This window comes from Physeter macrocephalus, chromosome 2 (genome assembly GCF_002837175.3).
Source record: "Physeter macrocephalus isolate SW-GA chromosome 2, ASM283717v5, whole genome shotgun sequence".
Classification (NCBI taxonomy): Eukaryota; Metazoa; Chordata; class Mammalia; order Artiodactyla; family Physeteridae; genus Physeter; species Physeter macrocephalus.
Window position 1 is genome coordinate 4,417,861 of NC_041215.1, and position 21,175 is coordinate 4,439,035.

General features: G+C 40.6%; 2 protein-coding genes across 7 annotated transcripts in view; both read left to right on the forward strand.

The window, feature by feature from the left end:
• CREBRF (CREB3 regulatory factor) overlaps nucleotides 1-11,713 on the forward strand; it is a 70,561-nt gene extending 58,848 nt beyond the window's left edge. For 3 of the 6 annotated variants that reach the window (XM_055079788.1, XM_024116327.3, XM_055079790.1), the window contains one exon: nucleotides 2,246-7,436. In XM_055079788.1, the coding sequence (XP_054935763.1) occupies nucleotides 2,246-2,361 (116 nt within the window). In that variant the 3' untranslated portion in view covers nucleotides 2,362-7,436. The other 3 variants (XM_028497562.2, XM_028497560.2, XM_028497557.2) reach the window with 3 other exon arrangements.
• Nucleotides 11,714-11,826: 113 nt separating this feature from the next.
• BNIP1 (BCL2 interacting protein 1) overlaps nucleotides 11,827-21,175 on the forward strand; it is an 18,247-nt gene continuing 8,898 nt past the window's right edge. Inside the window, exons 1-3 of the mRNA XM_007127550.4 lie at nucleotides 11,827-11,910; nucleotides 14,610-14,702; nucleotides 18,755-18,846. Of these exons, the coding sequence (XP_007127612.1) occupies nucleotides 11,827-11,910; nucleotides 14,610-14,702; nucleotides 18,755-18,846 (269 nt within the window). The remainder of the gene's footprint in view (nucleotides 11,911-14,609; nucleotides 14,703-18,754; nucleotides 18,847-21,175) is intronic.

The window sequence follows — 21,175 nt, forward strand, 5'->3', positions numbered from 1 at the left end:
CAGGCTCAGTAGTTGTGGTGCACGGGCTCTAGGGTGCGTGGGCTTCAGTAGCTGTGGCTCGTGGGCTTGGTAGGTGTGGCTTGCGGGCTCTAGAGTGCAGGCTCAGTAGTTGTGGTGCACGGGCTTAGCTGCTCTGCGGCATGTGGATCTTCCTGGACTAGGGATTGAATCCGTGTCCCCCGCACTGGCAGGTGGATTCATTCATTCATTCATCCATCCATTCATTCATTCATTCATTCATTTATGGCTGTGCTGGGTCTTTGTTGCTGCGCACGGGCTTTCTCTAGTTGCAGTGAGTGGGGGTGTGCTTCTCATTGTGGTGGCTTCTCTTGCTGCAGAGCACAGGCTGTAGGCTCATGGGCTTCAGTAGTTATGGCTCGTGGGCTCTAGAGTGCAGGCTCAGTAGTTGTGGTGCACATACTTAGTTGCTCCGCAGCATGTGGGATCTTCCCGGACCAAGGCTCGAACCCATGTCCCCTGCATTGTCAGGCGGATTCTCAACCACTGCGCCACCAGGGAAGCCCGGCAGGTGGCTTTTTAACCACTGTGCCACCAGGGAAGTCCCAGCTCATTTTTATTTGTTGGTGTATGTTTTGTTTTATTTCTGTTATCAAAAGAGCTGTTAGGATTTGTTCATATGGCTTTCTTGCCTTTTTATGTCATTCACTGTATGATCCATTATTATTATAGTTTCATTTTGTATGTGTCCTCTGATTATTTTCAAGCTCTACATTTTTGTCTTGCAGGCTCACTTTTTAGCTAATAACATGTATACTTAATTTTTTTCTCAACTTTTCATTTAAGATATTAATCCTGTAAGAAAAGTAGAAAGAAATAGTCCAGTGAACACCTGTGTGTCATTCCGCTAGATTCAGCAGCTGTTAATATTTTGCTGCATTTGCTTTATTTCTGCCTCTGTGTACATTTTTTCCCTATATATTTGAAGGTAACTTATAAACATATGATTCTTCATCCATAACTACTACTTCAGCATGTATTTCTCAAGAACAAGGACACTTTCTTACTCAGACACTGGTATAACTTCCGTTGATGTGCCATCTATATGGCGTCCATATTTAAATTTTCCCAGTGTTTCAGTAATGTCCTTTATAACCTTTTTGTTTGTTTTTCATCCAATTAAGAATCATGAGTTGCATTTAGTTGTGCCTTTTTTTTTTTTTTTTTGGTCTCCTTTAATCTAAATCAGTCTCCCAGGCTTTTTTTCTTCCATAAAAATCCAGGTAGTTGATCTTGTAAAATGTCCCAACATTTGAATTCATGTTTGCCCATGATTAGTTACAGTTAAGTTTTCTTGGCAAGAATACATTGTAGGTTATATATCCTTCTCATTATGTCAATCAAGAAACAGTATCAGTTTGTCCCATTATTGGTCAGGCTGATTTTGGTTTGTTTTTTGTTTTTTTTTTTTTGTGGTACGCGGACCTCTCACTGTTGTGGCCTCTCCTGTTGCGGAGCACAGGCTCCGGACACGCAGGCTCAGCGGCCATGGCTCACGGGCCCAGCCGCTCCGCGGCATGTGGGATCTTCCCGGACCGGGGCACGAACCCATGTCCCCTGCATCAGCAGGCGTATTCTCAACCACTGCACCACCAGGGAAGCCTGGTCAGGCTGATTTTGATCACATGGTTAAGGTGGTGTCAATTCTCTGTTTTTTACAGTATCTTTTGACTTCTAATGAGCAATTACTGCATAGTATTTTTCGGCTTCCATCTCCTTTAATTGCTCATTTTTGTATTACGTTTAAAACACATATACCTCTGTTACGTAAAATCAATATATCAAATATCTTTGACCTCAGCTATAGAGGATGAGGAAGACGAAAAAAATCAACATACCTGCAGTGTCTCCCACCCTTTCCTTCTTCTCTTCCAAGTTTGCTTATTTATCTACTTTTCTTTAAAATGAAGAAAAAGGAACGTAAAATTGATCCAGTCATTATAAAAATGAATGAAAACATCCTTCAAGTTTATATTTTCAGTCACATGGGTGAAGCCCATCCATGAGATGTAGTGAGGTTGGAGCAGTTGGAAGAGACTGCTGGTTTGATCCTTCTAATCTTGTAGGCTCTGATTATGGTGGGTAGAATTATTTTCTGGGCTGCAGTAGCAAACGGCAGAACACTTATCTGGGACCAGTGTCTAGCTGAGAGTCACCCCTGACACTCAGATTTTCCTAATCCTCACCTTCATATATGTCTAAGTGTGCCTATTATTCTTTTCTTCAGGTCTCCCAGTTGCTGGGCAAACCTCAGAATTTGTTAACCAAGTGTTAGAGAAGACTGCGGAAGGCAATCCCACCGGAGGCCTTGTAGGACTAAGGATACCAACATCAAAAGTGTAATCAGCCTCATTGGACCACTGGTCAGAAATGTCTGTGTTTGTCACGTTATTCATTGTAAATTTTCATTCTGTTTTGCATGTCAGTTTAGCATTATGTAAACCTTTACAATTAGGTTACATTGTTTTAAGAACTAAGTAGCATAAGTGAAGCATGATCCAAAATACTTGATTATTACATTTTCAGAGCATAAACCGTTGGTTAAAACTGCTACTGGCATCAGAATTGACACTCATACATTTAAGTAGATGTTTAGATAGAGATTATAAAATCTGTTAAAGCAAAACATTTTGGAAGAGTGAAGATAATAGTAAATGCCAAATATTGTGGCAGGTTTATGCTCTGAACCACACAAAAAAATTGAGGAAGCATTTTTTTAAACAGTCAGTTTAGATTGTTTTTAGAATTATTGCTTTTTGTTCTAATTTTCCACAACCATTAATCTCACTTGTACATGGCACAACCCAGCACTCATGCCCATGTGCCATATTAGATGTTCATTTTCCGAGCTCAATATGGTATATATAAATATATATATAAATATATATATATAATGTCTGTGCAAGTAAGAAAAAAAAGCATATTCTTTGTGCCTTGTATTTTGGGGAAACTATAAAACTGGTAATATTTTGTATGATGAAAACCCTAATGAGGAAAAACAAGATATATAGATGGAAAAATTATGGGGTTTAAATGTTTTTTTGTTCCAACTCTTTTTCAAATTTTTTGAATGTATATAGGACTATGTTGAAATGTAGATATATGCCACAGAGTCTGTGTATTGTATAAAAAACAAAACAAAAAAACAAACAAAAAAAAGATGGCTCTAGAAAACTCATATTTCGGTACTTGACCGGAAGAAGACAAATACTTGCACATTATTGCGATTGTTTTATTTTTTGTACCAAAGACAAATGCAACTGATATGGCATACTGCCAGTCTAAGTAAAGTTTTGCACAGCTTACATGATACTGTATGAATGTATGAAAAAAAAGGAGAAAAAAAACCGAAAAGGTCAGGGTTAGGGATCTTACTGAACTGTGAATTTTATTTCTGTTTGGGTCCAATTATCTACAGAAGGAGCATCCACACATACAGATATTATTTTGCTGTTCCTCTAGTTCGCTTCCATAGTAGATAAGTTGGTGGCCATTTAGGTGTCTATAAGTCTTTTTATTTCTGCACTTATTGTAGGAAATTTTAATATATTTCATTTTAGTAAGCTATTGGTAAAATAGTTTTTGACCTTGAAAATTAAAAAGTTTATTTAGCTTATTGTAGTATACTTCCACCAAACAACCAAAATACAGATTATTTTTATTGTATTATGTATATATATATGTAAAGACAGAAAAAAGCTAAAAATATCTAATTCTTTAGTTGCCACTTTTCCAATTGATGTATTATTGTGCATGTAATATTTTCAAAGATCAACACAAGCTTAAAACAAAAACAAAAAGATTTATAGATTTTTATATTTTTGTACAGGTATTTTCAAACTAGCTTCTTCAAACTTAACATGTGACTTATTCTTCTTCTATAGTTTCTAGAACTGAGAAATATTAACACATTTAGTTTTTAGGTGCTCTTTTTTGTTCACATAAAACAGCTTCATTAGTCAGTGTTTTAACTATGTTAAAGCTTTACCTCTTGATGAGAAATTTCTTATGTCAAGGCAACGTTATAAACCTTCCCTACAGATCTTTCCGTCCTGTCTCTCTTACTGTTTTATTTTCAAATCTTGTGTTTTGAACTCTGAAAACTGGTAGCTTAAAAGTTATACCTTAAAAAAAATCCTATTTAGCCAGAAAAAAAAAATACCAAAAATTTCCAACCTAGCTGCTGGGAAAGTATCTATTTCTCCAACTATTTCTCCATTACCCCTTGGAGAATTTATTTTTAATTATATTTTGTCTATACAGTGTGTTTCCTTTCCTGTTATTTTCTCCCTCCCCACCACACTTTCCCATTTGTAAGTGATAGCACATGAAGCTATAGCTTATAAAGGTTTGTTTGATTCTAAAACACACAGTAACAAGTGAGCAATGTTGCTTTTATGCTTCTTTGACATTATGAAAAAGAAACTCCAAGAAGGATTGTCTTAACACCTTAGCTGAACTGTGATGCACAAGATTACCCTGTGTGCTTGGTGGAAATGTACCTGGTTAGTGCATTCACACTAAACAGATAAGCTTAGATCTAATGGTTTAATAGAATGTAAGTTTATTATTTAAAGTTTTTCATTTTTAGGTGGGAGAAGGCAAAGCACAGGTTTGTAACTTGGAGTTATATGAAGTTTTGACAGAATGTGTCTGGGAAATTGAAACATGTTCCAAAATATGGCAGTTTTGCAATCAGGTGAAAATCACTTCATGATAGAGATTCAGCTGATGAGGTTTATAAAATTGCCCCTTTCTAGCTGCTCTGTTAGGAATTCTGGTTTTTTATACCTTTTTCTTGTCTGCAAACCAGAATTTGATTTTTTGGTCTTGCATTTCAAAAAAAGACTTTGAATCTGTTTAGTAGATTCCATATCCTTGCATTTCAGTGTTTTATATGTACTACTTAAGTTAAATAGGTAAAAGCTTTTAAATAGTTGAGCTTTTTAATGTTGACACTTTATTTTGTACCTATTTATATATGTATGTATATCTTAGAAAAGCACTTTGTTAAAAAAAATTGCATTTTATATGATTCCTGCCATTTGCTGCTAAATCTGGGCTGGTCAGAATGCTGCAGCGATACTTGATCTAAATAAAAACCTGGCAGTAAAATGTAGAGTGAAAGTTAAATCCTCTTGCTGTTTTAACTTTATCATAAAGATGACATAGGCAAGCTGTGCAGCTTTACATTTTAACCAGGGGACTCTGTGGCATTTAAAACCGTCTAGAAATGGTTGTACTTTAATGCCAGTAATAATCTGCTTCCTCTATTGTCATTAAAATATATACGTTTAGTGTATCACACAAACAAATCTTATAAGGGTAACGTAAAAACCCCAACAATTGTACGTGTTCTGTTTTTGAAAATTGTGGCATGTATTTTTGGGTGAAGATCATTAGAGAAGAGCTCTCTAAAGGTTTTCTGTGTTCATACATGGTATACAGATAGCTCATAATGAAGTCCAGAATCTTACTTTAAGTGAAGGCATTGTGAATTCACCTCAAATAAACCCATTGTTCCCAAAGCAATTATAAACTTTGACTCTAGTACTACTATGATTTAAAACAACAAAAAACGTTCTTCCTCTTTTCAGATACACTGGATTCTTTATAGAGTTTGTCTCCATATGAAAGCATGCTGTCCAGTTGTTCTTGTTAAGATCTTGTCTGAGTTTTGAATTGGGTGCCACACTTTTTCAGTCAATATGATTGCTTGTTCTACTGTACCATGTACGATTCTTGTCCTCTCCTATATCCTTCATGACAGATTATGATGTGGCTTTATATTGTGCCTTACTTGTACATTTAAAACAAAACATCTTCATTCCCTTTCACTTCCTAAATCTTTCACTTTGACCTTTTTGGTAAGAGAATCAGAGCTATTATAAAAACATCATGAAGGATTTCAGATGGGTATGGTTTCAAATTCCCTCTCTTTATTGTTATTTTATATTCGTATGAAAGACCAGTTTTGAATGGTCTTTGAATATGAGGGGGAGAGATCAGCAGTAATTTCACTACATCCCTTTTTCCTAACTTTCATGAATTTGTCATACATCTTCTTTCTGATGCTTGACTTCATTTGCTCCTTAGCAATAGTCTGCATTTAAAGAAAGGTATGTTCAGTTCATCAGCTTGAAATTGACTATTTTCATTTTTCCAGAATTTTTTAGGAGAAGAGTACTCGTTTTGTTTGTTTTATAAAACAGATGACAAGTCTCTTTAAAAGAAACAGAAGTACAGTACTTTTGAAATACAATGCTGTTAGTTTGGATTTCTTTTTTTATATATAATATTCATACAATTATCTGATGTTTGCCTTCATTAATAAAGCTGTTAGTTTATTCACCAAAATGTCAAGAATGGATGTGCTTTTCTTTATTCCATACATTTAAAAATATTTTAGCTGCTAAGAGTTAGTTAACTTTCTAAGAAACGAAATCAAGTTGCCTTCAGCAGGAATTAACAAAAACTTATGTTCCCTTTCTTTATATAGTCTTCCTAAAATTCTGTTCAAGTATTTTCTAGTTAATTATGTAACAGAATGTTAGCATCTCTCCAAATCTTGAAACTTGAATTTTGAGAATGCATTGAATTATGCTTTCAGTGTTAAAGTTTCAAATTATCCTTCTAGTGAAGTCTTTTGTGGAATACCATTTCCCATGGAACTAAGGCCATTTCCACAACTTTGCACAGAACTGCAGTCTTGTTCTTCCCTCGGATCATGACAAATAAGCCTCACACAGTGCCGTAATACTTGTGGATTCTTTTGTAATCTTTGTAATCTTAATAAGGGCATTATGAGAAGATGACTCCATGTTTTTTTAATATTTCAAACACATTGGGATGTGACCATGAATGTCAACTGTAGGAATGGTTGTTTCGTTTTAAGGAATAAGCATGTTGGGGGAAGATGATGAAAATGTACTACTGACAGTTTTACACTTCCATAGACAAGTGGGATTATGTGTTGAAGCATAATCCTCGTGCTTAGTAAACTGACTGAAATTGTAGAAATTACACCTAGGAACTGAATTATGCCAAATTGCCATTTTCCTTTAGAAAAGAGAGATTTGGGGGTAGTGGTGAGGGAATAGAACCTTAAAACTACTTCCAAATAGTATTTTGGAATTGATGACTTGGTGACTAGTGAGGAACGTCAAAGTTGGGTATTTCAATGTGCCAAGTTCGGGTGAACTAAGTTTGCCTCTTTCATAACAATGTAAACACAATGGTGTAGTTAATTAAATTATGGGTGAATGTGAGCGGGACTGATTACTGTGTCTTGCCCTTCGCCCTTTGTTTTTTTCAGAACCAAATAACAAATGTATATGTGTGTACTGTATCTGCCTTTTCACCACATTTTTATGACACTGTATTCCACTGCCTGCTTTTTTTTTTTTTTTTTAACCTTCTTTCCCTAGGATTTGTCCTATAACTTAGCATTTGTGGTTAACAGTGATACTAGGGCTGACTGCACATAAGACGTCACAAGAGAAGAGCGGAAGGGCAAGAATTCAAAGTGTTTGTTCATACAATGTGGCGACCTCTTTTGCATAGTTGCGTAGGATCCTGTTTGTAATGCTATCATAAATATTCTGTAGTTTTGTTTCCCCCTCCCCTAACTGGAGCTATGAAACTTTTTATTGGATTCAGTCTTGTCTGTTGTCTAGAAAGAATTTTATCTCGTTGACGCATGAGCTGTTTAAAAATTATTCTATTAAATGTTGGTTAATAGTTGTGCAGTTTTTCTTTTCAGAAGAAAAGGCAATTCAAACATTGCCTTTGTTTTCTGTCACCTTCCAACCCCTCAGCACTTCTAGTCAGATACAGATTCATCAGTGTATGCAACATCCTTTGTAATTTAAAATAAAAAAAGATGAAAAGAAAAGGTTTTGAATTGTTTGCCTCATGCTTTTGTCCTTCCTTTTTCTGTTGCTTTTCTGTTGCTTTCCAAGGTGATCATCCACCCTTCAGAATAACCCACTGCAACAAAATTCCAAACTAGAGACAGCAGTGAACTCTTGATCGCGCTGCCCCTCTCTTGGTGTAGTGTGCGAACAGCTAACATTTTTTTTTTTAACACTTTGGGCTGCTTTTTCAATACTTTAGTTAAATTTAGCTATTACGTAGAATTATTCATTGACAAAAACATTTACGTTCTTTATAGTTTAGAGCATAGTTTAGTTTATCCTTATTTCTCCTCCTTGATTCTTTGGCCAAGCGATTTCTCTGAGGGAAAGAAGGTATTTTGAGTCTCTCCTGACTTAAGCCTTTGTATGTGTTTGTGTGTTTCATAATTCTAAGTAGGTCCCCAAGCTAGGCTGGGCATATACATAGAACTGTTAAATCAGGGGACCCGAGTAAACACCACTGTAGCAGTGTGTTCCTTCGGCCAACAAACATTTGTTTAGCACTTTTCTCTGCCAAGACTTGTGCTGCGCACTGGCCAGAAGGAGACTAAAGAGACCACCAGTAACGTTTAGTCTGCTGAGGGAGGCCACGTGTGAACAGGGCCACAAAACAACACAAGAGCTGTTAAACACGCAAAGGGTTCTAGGTACGTTACCACAGAGGTATTTGCAAGGACACTGGTACCACATCAAGTGGGGTATGTTAAGAGAATTGACAGGCTGTGTGCGTGACATCCCTGGTCCTTTGAAGAAGCCCTTTTTGCTTCATTTGAGTGACACTGAGGCTGTCAGGAAGCTAAGTGGGCCTAGCCTCTCATGGACTGGTTCTGCTTCAGGACTTGGTGTCACAGGAGCCTCTATCAGAGTCTGGGCACTTTAAGGAGCTGGGTGAGCCAGCCCTTCCATTATAGCTCTTAGGAAACTAACCCTTCTGTTAGGTAGCACCCAGTGAGATGGGCTGTCCAGTTGTCCCTCGTTGCCCACATTGATTTCGGAACCAGGAGAGCACCTTAGAGAGAAAAACATTAATTGGGAAATACTTTAGTATCCCAGCTGAAAGGTTCAGAATAGGAAGAAGGCATTAGAAAGTCCTAGAAGGCTAGGGTGGCATTCATTAAGCCCCTGCTAGGTGCTTTCCTATCAGGGAGCTCACCTGCTGCTCTCTGTGGCCCAGTGAGGTGGGTGAGCATGTCCATTTTACAAAAGAGACTAGACCCAGATGCAGGGACTCACCCCAGACCCAGCTTAGATGATACAGAACTCCAATTCAAATGGCAATCTGCTTGCAGCACTCAGAGACAATCCATACTCCTCTGTAAGGGACCTGGCCAACTCACTGGTAATATTTGGATGGATGTCTGTGTAAGAGGGAGATAATGGTCTTAGGGTCTGAAAACCAGAAAGAACTAAAGCCAGAACCTAGTAGATGCAGTAAACAAAAGCTAGTCTCAGGATCAGTAGGTAAAGGTGACGGAAGCAAAACAGCATTGTCAGTGATGGGGAGTGCGGGTCACCAAATTGTATATCTATCCCTCAAAGATGGCCTCTAGCTGAAGGCCTTAGAATTGAGTCTTTTTTGTTAGAATGGAGTATGTTGGAGGGTGGAGAAAAGAGGAACTATGTTTTCTCTAATTGCTTCATGGAGATGCAATTGGCGACTGTTGGTTGCAGAGGAATTTCCAGCAAGAAGCATGATGGGAAAGGGGCTCAAGGTCACGTGGGCCGATCTACTGTGTGCAGAGTTTGGGTTTCTTCAATGTCCTGAACAGGAAGCTTCTACTTGAGGATCCAAAACGTTTGACCTGAAAAATGTCAACCTCAGTTTCTTTAAAAGGTTTTAATCTTAAAATGTCTCCAGGAATGAACTTAACAGAAAATGTACAAGCTCTGAAGAAAACATTAAAATACTATGAAGGATACAGAAGAAGACTTGAACAAGTGGAAAGATAGACCAAGTTCTTGAATAGGAACAGTCAACGGCATAAACCTGTCAGTCGTCCTAACTTAAATGAACAATTCAGTGCCATCCAGATAAGACATACCAATACGATTTCAAAAAACTAAAGTTCACATGGGGAAAAAAATGGGGTGTTCAGTCCTAACATATTAAAACACATAAAACTAATATTAAAACAGTGTCATTTTGGTGAATGAATGAATAGGCCAACAGAATAGAATGGAAAGTATAGAAATAGATTTAGATGTATTTATATTTAATTTATATATTATAATTATATAAATTATTTATATATTATTTATATTTAATTTATATGGTAAGTGTGGCATTTGAAACCAGTGAGAAAAAGATGGATTGTTCAGAAAATAGTGTTGGAACAACTGGGTAACCCTCTGGAGAAAGTAAACTTGGCTCTGTATCTCCCACCATAAGCCAACACATATTTCAAAATGGGTGAAGATCTAAATGTAAAAATAAAATTTCAAATAAAACTTTTTTAAGGCCCCAAACACCATAAAATCCAAGTCAAAATTCTGTAGACTAAGAGACAAAGCTCATTTCTAAGGGCAAATCCTCCTAATAGCTAAAGAACTCTGGGAGCTGATATGAAAAAGACTGACAACCTAATAGAAAAACGAGCAGATAGTAAAATAAATACAAGTAGTTCTCAACTTCATTCATGATAAGAGAAATGAAAATTTAAAGATGGCATTTTTCACTTAATCAGATTGGCAAAAATCCCAGTGTCTGTTAACACACCGTGTGTACGAGGCCGTGAGAAAGCAGGCATTTGTACCACATTGCTGGTGGGAGTGTAAATTGATATAACTTCTATGAAGAGCAGTTCGGTAGCATGTATCAGAATTTTAAAATGCATATATCCTTTGACCTAGCAATTCCATTTGCTCTGGGCAAGTCATTATCTCTCTGTGCCTGTTTCCTCATCTGTAAAAAGTGGATAACTCTACCTCACAGGGTTGTTGTGAGAGTTAAGTTAGAATGATACACATAAAGCACTTAGTACAAAGTACCTGGCACAAGGGAAGTGCTCCACAAATGTTGGTAATATAATAATAGCAGTCATGTGCATTGCATTCTTACCATGTACCACATTACTACATTGTGCTTGGTGCTTTTTATGTATTACCTCTTTTAATCTTTCAGTCAATGCTGTGATCACCAGCATTTAGCCTCTGAAGCACAGAGATGTGAAGTGGGTTGTCAAGCAGGAGTCAAGCCAGGGCAGATGCCCAAGCCTGCAATATACAGCCTGTTTATTAGGTGCAGTGGGGTGATGAACACCTTAAGGGAGGGTGTTCCCTCCAAGGCTACAGATCCAAAAAGAGCTTGAAGAATCCAGGAAGGAGACAGGGCTGTGTGGGGTACCTGATGCCCTTGAGGTCCAGCTAAGAAACTTGGACTTGTTAACAAGAAAAATACAGTGAAAGAGCCTCCATCTGTTGAGGGTCTGTTCTTAATTATTTCCATCAAAACTACTCCAGCGAGGTAAATTTATTAAATCCAATTGTACACAAAAGGCAACCACCAGGAGCCAGTGAAGGGGTGTAAGCTGGAATGTGACTTGATCAGTTGTGCGTTTTAGAAAGATCCCTTGGACCGTGGGCTCCCCCTCTATGCAAAAAATATGCAGTCATTAGAATGACTGATGGGCGGAAGATGGGGAGAGGCCCCTGTTAAAGCGTTGCTGATAATTCCCTCCTCTCTTTCTCTCCGTCTTACTAGGTTCACACCAAGAGGCCGACTGATTTTTCCCACGAGTCCGGCAAAGTCCACACGACTCGGCGCTACCGCCCTCGCTCGCCGCAGGCCGGTCTCTAGGGGGCGCTGCCGCAAGACCCGACGGGAAGAAGGAAGCCGGTGCGAAAACGCGTTGGAACTTGGGCACCGCGGCAGCCCGTAGCCGGCTTTCCCAACATGGCGGCTCCTAAAGACGTCCACGTCAGGATCTGTAACCAAGAGATTGTCAAATTCGACCTGGAGGTGAAGGCGCTTATCCAGGTACTAATGCCCGGGACCCCCGCCGGGGTCCAGAAGCCCTAAACCCAGGCTCCACTGGCCTTCTGTGAGCTCGGCGGTCTCACTCCCGAGCTTTTCCCCCTTGGTCCCGTCCCCTTCTTTCCCTTGACCATTGGCCTTGATACGCCGTTGGCTCGCCCTCTTCCGGGACACCCCCTCCACCTCAGCCCCGACCAGCCTTCCCCTTTGTGGCCCCTCCCCTACACACCTTTGGCTGTCGCCTCGCCCCCCCGACAGCCTCAAAGCTTACCTGTCGTCCTGCTTGGCCCCGCCTTCTGACACCGTTCTCTCCATCCTTTGGTAGCGTCCTGGAAGCCATTAGCCTCGCCCCCTGCTGGCCAGCTCCCTGGGTCCGATGCCCCGTGGCACCAAAGGCCACCGGGCATGGGAGGCACCGTTCCTTACGTGAAACAAACGTCACCTGGACCGTAGCTGAGATTGTTGTAAATGAGGAAATCGAGTCTGCCTGGATCAGAAAGCAGATACTGGCAAAACTGGGACCCGGACAGGGAAAGTCAGTCTGTAGAAAAGACTTAAGAGTCTGCTCTTTCGTTTAACAGATGGGGTAATTGAGGTCCTTTGCCTTAAGCCAATTTTAAGGGTAGAAGGTAGTATTGCAGTAAACCAATTGGCATAGGCAAGATTTAGGAATGTAGAAATGGTTCCTTGAGTTTAGCAAAAAGAAACCAAAAGTTTAAAACCTTCCTTTTAGGCAGATCGTTTCCATTTCCAACAAATGTTACTAAACAATTCGATGTAGATTCAGAGTTTGCAACTAGCTGTCGTAAAAGGTGAAGGAAAGTAAGGCTACCCACGGAAATCAGATGCAAAATAAACCAAATTAATAGCTTATTATATGTTGCAAGGACTGTGATTTAACGAGTAATCCAGAGAACAAGTGAGGCAACTTGATGCAAACATTTAAACTTCTTGAACTTCACGTTTCCCATGAGTAAACTACAAAACATCTGGGCCAATTCTAGAAAAATAAATTAAAGATTCAGAACAAATGAAATTGCTTTTTCACATAATCTAAATTGCTTAAGTGCCCTTTTGCACTGTCCAACATTTGCATTCTCATGATGAGAACAATTGATTATAGCTAGATTTAGCATACTCTTACTGTGTTCCAGCTCCTCTGCTAAGCCCTTTACATAGGTACCTGGTCTGTGAAGTGGGTATGTTGTGATGAGGAAACTGAGGCACAGAGGACTCAGTAACTTTCAAGGTTACACAGCTAATAAACTGCTACAACCAGAATTTGAATCCACATAATCTGGCTCTAGGGCCTGCTTTAAAACCTGGCCCTGGGATGAGGTCTCCATAGACCTCTACGAGCTGGAGGAGGAGTATTACTCGTCTAGCTCAAGTCTTTGCGAAGCTAATGGTCTGCCTCTGTGTGAAGCTTACTGGAGGCTGGACCTCAACACAGACTCCGCTGACGGCCTCTCAGCCCCTCTGCCGGCGTCCCCAGAGCCCAGTGCTGGCGCCCTGCAGGCTGCAGCCCCTGCCCACTCCCACGCCGGTGGCCCCGGCCCCACAGAGCACGCCTGATCCTCCAGGGCTCCCCTCCTTGGGCCTCTAGGGTCTTAGGAATGAAATCCAGTGCTCCCCTCTGGGCCCACCACAGCCTCAACTCCCTTCAGCCTTGGGGAGCCGCTGTGGCCTCTTTGGGAACTGTTTCAGCCCAGGGACCGTCCACCTAGGAGTGTTGGGGGAAAGCAGTGCCCCCAACCATGCTGGGGTGGCCCATCCTTCCTCGAATCGTCACCCCTTATTTGCTACCTTCCTGGCTGGCTGGATGGAAGGAAGTTTCCAGGATAGTTTGATGGGCAGGGTTGATGCCCAGCATTGGGAGACCTGACCTGAGCATGGTGTTTACAATGGCGGGGAGGATGGAAGTGCTCAGAGTGGACAGTACTAGCCAAGGCCAGGCCCCCATGCAGAGCTCTGCCCGCTACCTTGCCCTGAGGCTCTCTGCGCTAGCTGACTGCCCCTGCAGGGCTGTGGGGAAAAGGGGGCTTCCCACTCTTGCAGAAGTCAGGCAGGGTCCTTCCTAATTCTGCTGCTGCACACATTTTGGTTATTTTTGTAATGAGACTTGAATAAAACCAGCTCCACCCTTTTGCAAAAAAACAAAAAAAACAAAAACAAAAAACCTGGCCCGGGAATTTTGAATGTCCAGAAACAAATTCTAAATCTACCTTCAAACATGTCTATAAACAGTGTGATTTATAATAGATGGTTTGTAAAATTAGATCGAGAAGTTAATCTTGTCATATGATGCCAGGAATTTAGCATCCTGATTTTCAAGTTGGAAAGATCTAAAGTTATAGTATCTCTTTCAGGTGTTTATTCTTGTCAGATGTATAAGCTGCTTTAAGTCTTTCATAATGGCTCTGTGGCGTTTTGTTAAGCTTCAGGAACTAATAAGTCAAGACAATTTTGTTTCTATCTATGCTTTTATGTTGCTTGCTCAGAATTAACCTAAAGAGCGATGAGAAAATGTAAATTATAATGTTTTTGCTTGTGTTGCAGAGGTAAATAGCAAAGATCAGGATGAGTTACAGTCAGTAGGCCAAACTTAGTTGTGCTGTAAGCCAGCTCTCTCACTGTACAGCTGGTGTCATTTCATTGCATTGTCTTGAGAAAGACCTCTTCATCTCTTCAATGTCTCCTAGGATATTGGAGATTGTTCAGGACCATTAAGTGCACTTACCGAACTGAATACTAAAGTGAAAGAGAAGTTTCAACAGTTGCGGCACAGAATACAGGTGAGTGTCTGCAGAGCTGGGATGCTGAAACTGGGTAACGGTGAACGGGGCTCGGAACTGGGACTAACCTCTGCTCGAGAGCTGTCCAGGTCCTTCAGTACATGTTCAGACAGGGGAGTAGTAAACGTTTAGACAGTGGAGGTAACTGTACTAACCTGTTATCCGGGTAAAGATGAGGGACTTCTGAATGCACAGCACTGCCAGCTATGTTACAGGTAGATAGTAGGGACACCATTGTCCTGGGACTTTTTCAACTTGAAAACTCTGAGGTCACTTGCATTACTTTCTTTTCTCTACCACTCTCTCCAACCCATCCACCTCAATCCATTACCAGTGTCCCCTGGTTTTTTTTTTCGTGCTGTCGCTTTGCCCAGCCTCTTCCTCTCTGTTTCTGTAGTCTCCAGTCACATCATATGCATATGTAACAGTCCTGAATTCGACTAGGGTATATGTGCTGTCTCCAAAAACAACAGAGTGAGAAAAGTAGCAGTCTGAATAGCATAGGTGTTTCTGTGCTGTGCCCTGAGTTGAGGGTAAGATGGGTGGCATGGATCTGGCCATTCCTGTCTGGGTCTTGGGGCACCTGGTCTCACTGCATATGGTTCTTGGATTTAAAGACTTGTGCTTTTTTTATGACATGGCCCCAAATGCCAGCCAATAACCCTGTTTTTGCTTACCAGAAGAAGACAGTCTGTTCCAAAGATGATAGCAAAACTGGCAGTTTGGACCCTGAAAAACAGGATGTCTGTGTCCTGTGCGTTGCTTCCGAAGGGATTTTCAAGGGCAATTTTGGCAATATGCAGTTTTTGTCAAAGGAGTTCACTTTAAGATTTCAGCAATGTCACTGAACCTGGCTGATCTCTTTCCACCTCCATCTCTAGTGCTGATTTAATCATTTTAAGTTTTTAATTTAGAAAGGCTGTTACTTTCACATATTTTTATATATGCATATATGTGTGTAAATATTGGCAGGCAAGAAAAAGTGCAGTGAAAATCTTAGGTGTGCCTCCTTATTTGTTCTCTGTTCCCCTCCTCCAAATAGGTAACCACTCTTATATGTTACTTATGTATCTTTCCATAGTTTCTCTACTCAGATACTAAAAAAGACAAATGTTTTCTTATTTCTTTCCCATCTAAAAGGTAGCAGACTAAAATACCATTTTTAAACTTAATATGTATTGGAAATCTTTCCATGTCATTATTGGGAAGCGTCCTCATTCTTTTTTTATAGCCATAATTTATTTTTGGCCTGTTCTCTGTCAAAGGGCATTTATTTGGACTGTGTTTTTGCTTTTTAAAGCAAATTTATTCCATAAAAGACCTTTTTTCAACTCATATGACTTCAGCTCTCTAACCACACTCACCACCTTAAGTATAAGTATTTCCTTGTTCTTTCTGTTTAAGTTTCTGTGTGCTCACCCAGTGTTTATGTCCTTCACTAAGTAAGATAACCTCAATACATTTACACATTTGTTATGTCCCTCCCTCCCGATCATCAGCTCTTCAAGCACCAGTGTACCCCTGGCACCTAGTAAGGCCCCTAATAATTTTGCACATGGTCAATGAATATTGACTCCATCCCAGTTTTAATCTGCATCTCCAAACATTTATTAGTGTATAAACAAGCATATAAATAAATAAATTAGTATATAAATGAGCTAATAGTTTATGTTTTTGCATCAATAGCTTGATTAAAACTGGAACTTGTTTTAATTTGAAAGCCAAAAGTATGACATGACCAGACAGGAAAGGACAAATATCATATGATATCACTTACACATGGAATCTAAAGAATAATACAAATGAACTTATTTACAAAAACAGAAATAGACTCACAGACATAGAAAACAAACTTATGGTTAACAAAGGGGAAAGGGTGGTGGAGGGATAAATTAGAAGTTTGGGATTAACAGATACACACCACTATATAGCAAATAGATAAACAATAAGGATTTACTGTATAACACAGGGAACTATATTCAAATCTTGTAATAACCTATAATGGAAAAGAATTGGAATATCTATCTATCTATCTATATAACTGAATCACTTTGCTATATACCTGAAACTAACACAATATTGTAAATCAGCTGTACTTCAGTTAAAAAAATATGACATGAGACTCAAGGTATATTGACATCTTTAATTATAGTCTGTCTGACAGTTCCATCATCTGAAGTTCTTGGGGGTCTCAGACAGCTGGTTGTTAGGTCTGCTGTCCCTCACTGTGGTGGACGTTTGGGTCCTGGTGTTTGGTTATTTTGGGCTCTGAGTACTCCTCTGCAGAAGCCCTTCCTGGTGGGACTTTTGTGTGGCCTGAGTTGAAGGCAAGTCTCTTCAAAGGTTTTTGCATTTGCTTTTGCCAGGTCTCCTGGGATTATCACAAGTCTGGGAGCACTTTTATGTTCATTTCTCCTCGTGGAGTTTCTGAAACCACTCAGGGAGTATGAATTTGAATCCTAGATCAGTGTGAGGGTAGCTCCATGGTTATGTATTCTCAGGGAAGATATTTTGTATCCCTCTAGCCAGACCCCACAGCAAAAAAGGACAAGCTTCCACATTTTCTCTGTGCTGGTTGACAGACATTTTCCTAGTTCACCTTTTCACTGAGGTTGTATCCCTTTGTGGTCCTGGCTTTGTGGTGTTCTCTGTTCCAATTCCCGGCCTCAAATTTCCAAGGCTTCATTTTCTGTCCCAACATAGACTTTATTTATTTATTAAAATTTATTTATTTATTTATTTATTTTTGGCTGTGTTGGGTCTTCATTTCTGTGCAAGGGCTTTCTCTAGTTGTGGCAAGCGGGGGCCACTCTTCATCGCGGTGTGCGGGCCTCTCACCGTCGCGGCCCCTCCCGCCGCGGAGCACAGGCTCCAGATGCGCAGGCTCAGTAGTTGTGGCTCACGGGCCCAGCTGCTCCGCGGCATGCGGGATCCCCCCAGACCAGGGCCCGAACCTGCATCCCCTGCATAAGCAGGCAGACTCCCAACCACTGTGCCACCAGGGAAGCCCCTGTTTGTTTTTTAAAAAATATTTATTTATTTGGTTGTGCTGCATCTTTGCTGCAGCAGGCAGGCTCCTTAGTTGTGGCAGGTGGCTTCCTTAGTTGCTGCTCGCCGGCTCCTTAATTGTGGCATGTGAACTCTTAGTTGCGGCACGCGTGTAGGATCTAGTTTCCTGGCCAGAGATTGAACCTGGGCCCCCTGCATTGGGAGCATGGAGTCTTAACCACTGCACCACCAGGGACGTCCCCCCACATGAACTTTAAAACCCTCTTTGCCGCCAGTCTAAAATGAAATATGTACAGAGATTGAGAGTAAGCATGTAGCAACAGCAGTGGTATTTCCATCATATTTCAGAGTGGAATCTGTAGGCTCCTATATAGTTGTATTTTTTTCCTTTTCTTTTCGGGCATGCCCTAGATTAGAGAAGCGTATCACCTGCTCCAGGGCAGCCTCACATCCCTCAAAGGAAGACCGCTCTGGCTCCTAGTTCCCTTCTTGTTTTGTGGTCCTGGGGATGCTCCTTACTTTCCTGCAGACTGAGCTGTCTATGTAAAAGGATGTTTGTTGTATGTGAACTGGCATTTCTAAGTCTTCCGTTCTAGGAGGGTTTTCTTTTTTCTAATATTTATTTATTTGGCTGCATCAGGTCTTAGTTGTGGCATGTGGGATCTCTCGTTGCAGCACCTGGGCCCTTCATTGCGTTCCGCAGGCTCCAGAGTGTGCGGGCTTAGTAGTTGAGGCATGTGGGCTTCTCTCTAGTTGTGGGGCACGGGCTCAGTAGTTGCAGCACATGGGCTCTCTAGTTGTGTTGCGCGGGCTCTAGAGCATGCGGGCTTAGTTGCCCCGTGGCATGTGGGATCTTAGTTCCCCGACCAGGGATCAAACCCCGTCCCCTGCATTGGAAGGCAGATTCTTAACCAGTGGACCACCAGGGAAGTCCCTAGGAGGGTTTTCAAGTGCTGTTGCATAACTGGTAGAAATAGAAGTGCTCTCCAGTTTTGTATTAGCTTTTAAAGTCATTTTAATTTAGATCTGTTTTCCCCCCACAGGAGCTTGAGCAGTCGGCTAAAGAGCAAGACAAAGAATCGGAGAAGCAAGTTCTGCTCCAGGAAGTGGAGAATCACAAAAAACAGATGCTCAGGTAGGTAGGGCCCGGCCTCCTGCTAGTGGCCTTGGCTGGGTTCCTTGCTCCCTGTGAGGCTTGTGCCAGGGTTTGCCTAATAAACCTAGCTTAATGACTCAATTGTGCCATTTATACACAGACTGGATGTAATTCTCAAAGCTGGGGGGCAAGCAGGGGCGGTTGGGTAAGTGAGACTGTGCATAGTTTACAAAAGCGTATTTAACATTATACTGTATTTTATATTTTTTAAAAAGCCAAAAAATGGTTGCTTTTGTAATACAAGGTCCTTTTTTTTTTTTTAAATATTTATTTATTTGGCTGCACCGGGTCTTAGTTGCAGCACGCGGGATCTTCGTTGGTGCGTGCAGGATCTTTAGTTGCGGCATGTGAGCTCTAGTTCCCTGACCAGGGGATTGAGCCCGGGTCCCCTGCATTGGGAGCAGGGAGTCTTAACCACTGGACCACCAGGGAAGTCCCAGTAATACAAGGTCGTTTTTAATCTAAAGAGAATTGATATCTTAAAAAGTCCATTGAAAGTGAACCTACTTAAGACGGACCAAAATGTAGAAAGTTTTGAATGGGACTTTATCTTAAAAAATGAAACAAAAAAATGTAAATAAGCTTATGTTAAATAAAATTAATATATTTTCATTGCAGCTATATGCTAATTTTTATTGCAGCTATATGCTAATCCTTGATTATATAACTGAAGGTATTTGCTATTTCTTGGTATTGAAATTGGGGGACTTATACAGCAAAATTGTCTGATAGCTTGAAACTGTACCTGACCCATCACATTTGATGTTTGCACTACAGTCAAAAAGAAGGTTGTTATTGCAAAAATACTTGAGGGCCCCATCAACTTTTCCAAGCCCCTGGTAGCCAGATCCTTCTCTTTTGAAGTCCCTATCAATGTCACCATCCTTGTAGGTTTTCTCTTCATCCTTGTTAATTGGACTAACTCTGTCACATCTGTATTTGTCTATGGCTTTGCTTCTGATTTGAGTAATTCTCCAGCATCATCCTTGCTGACAGCAGCTCTGTTTATAACACACCCAGCCATCAGGAGGATAGGGACTGACAAAGACGTGGGCGTGGTAGAGGCTCCTGTGAGGAGGGAGGGATGTGTGAGTGGGCACCAGTGAGACTTTGTGTCATGATGGCTTTCCTTTCCCTAGGCCACCATGGGGACTCAGATTATAAACATTGAGTAAAGAGGACCCTTGTGTAAAATCTAGCAAGTTACACCAGCAAAATCACCTCAGCATGGGTTTAAAGTTGAGAGTGGCCATTCAGGATGTGGAATTTCAGGGTAGAGGAGAGAAAGCAGTAAATTAATACTTTGGCGATTTTGTGTTGAAACAGTACTTGTGCTTACCTGGGTTGTCCTGCTTGTCACACTATACAGTAAATATTTTTTGCTTGTCTTTCTCCCCAGTAAATGTGAGTCCCTGAGGGCAAGTACTATTGTTCATTTATCTCTACACTGCAGGGCCCAGCAGAACTCCCTTGTAAACAGTTGAAAATGTAATTGATTCTTTTAAAGTATCAGGTGTGAGACGGCATAGCAGATGCTGGTCAGGCATCAGAGAGCTCATTTGAACACTTTCAACATAGAGGTGCTATTCAAAACCACCCTATCAGTTGTGTACTCTCATTTGCCTCTTTAAATATTCCGGGGCTTAGCACAATTGATTTGAGCCAGCTGCATAAGAGTTCTAGTGCATGAGTTTGATTCTCTGAGGAGCCCAGTTAACTTTTTTATAGTCCATCAAACAGAGGTCTCACTCTAATGTAAATTGGTGCAGCCACTATGGAAAACAGTATGGAGGTTCCTCAGAAAACTAAAAATAGACTTACCGTATGATCCAGCAATCCCACTTCTGGGCATATACCCAGACAAAACTATAATTCGAAAAGATACATGCATCCCTATGTTGATGTAAATAGCAGCACTATTCACAATAGCCAAGACATGGAAACAACCTAAATGTCCATCGATAGATGAATGGATAAAGAAGATGTGGTACAGGGGCTTCCCTGGCGGCGCAGTGGTTGAGAGTCCGCCTGCCGCCCGCGTACTGCAAAAAAAAAAAAAAAAAAAAAAAAAAAAAAAGAAGATGTGGTACATATATACAATGGAATATTACTCAGCCATAAAAAAGAATGAAATAATGCCATTTGCAACAAACCTAGAGATTATCGTACTAAGCAAAGTAAGTCAGAAAGAGAAGGACAAATACCATATGATATCACTTATAAGTGGAATCTAAAATAGGACACAGGGGCTTCCCTGGTGGCGCAGTGGTTGAGAGTCCGCCTGCCGATGCAGGGGACACGGGTTCGT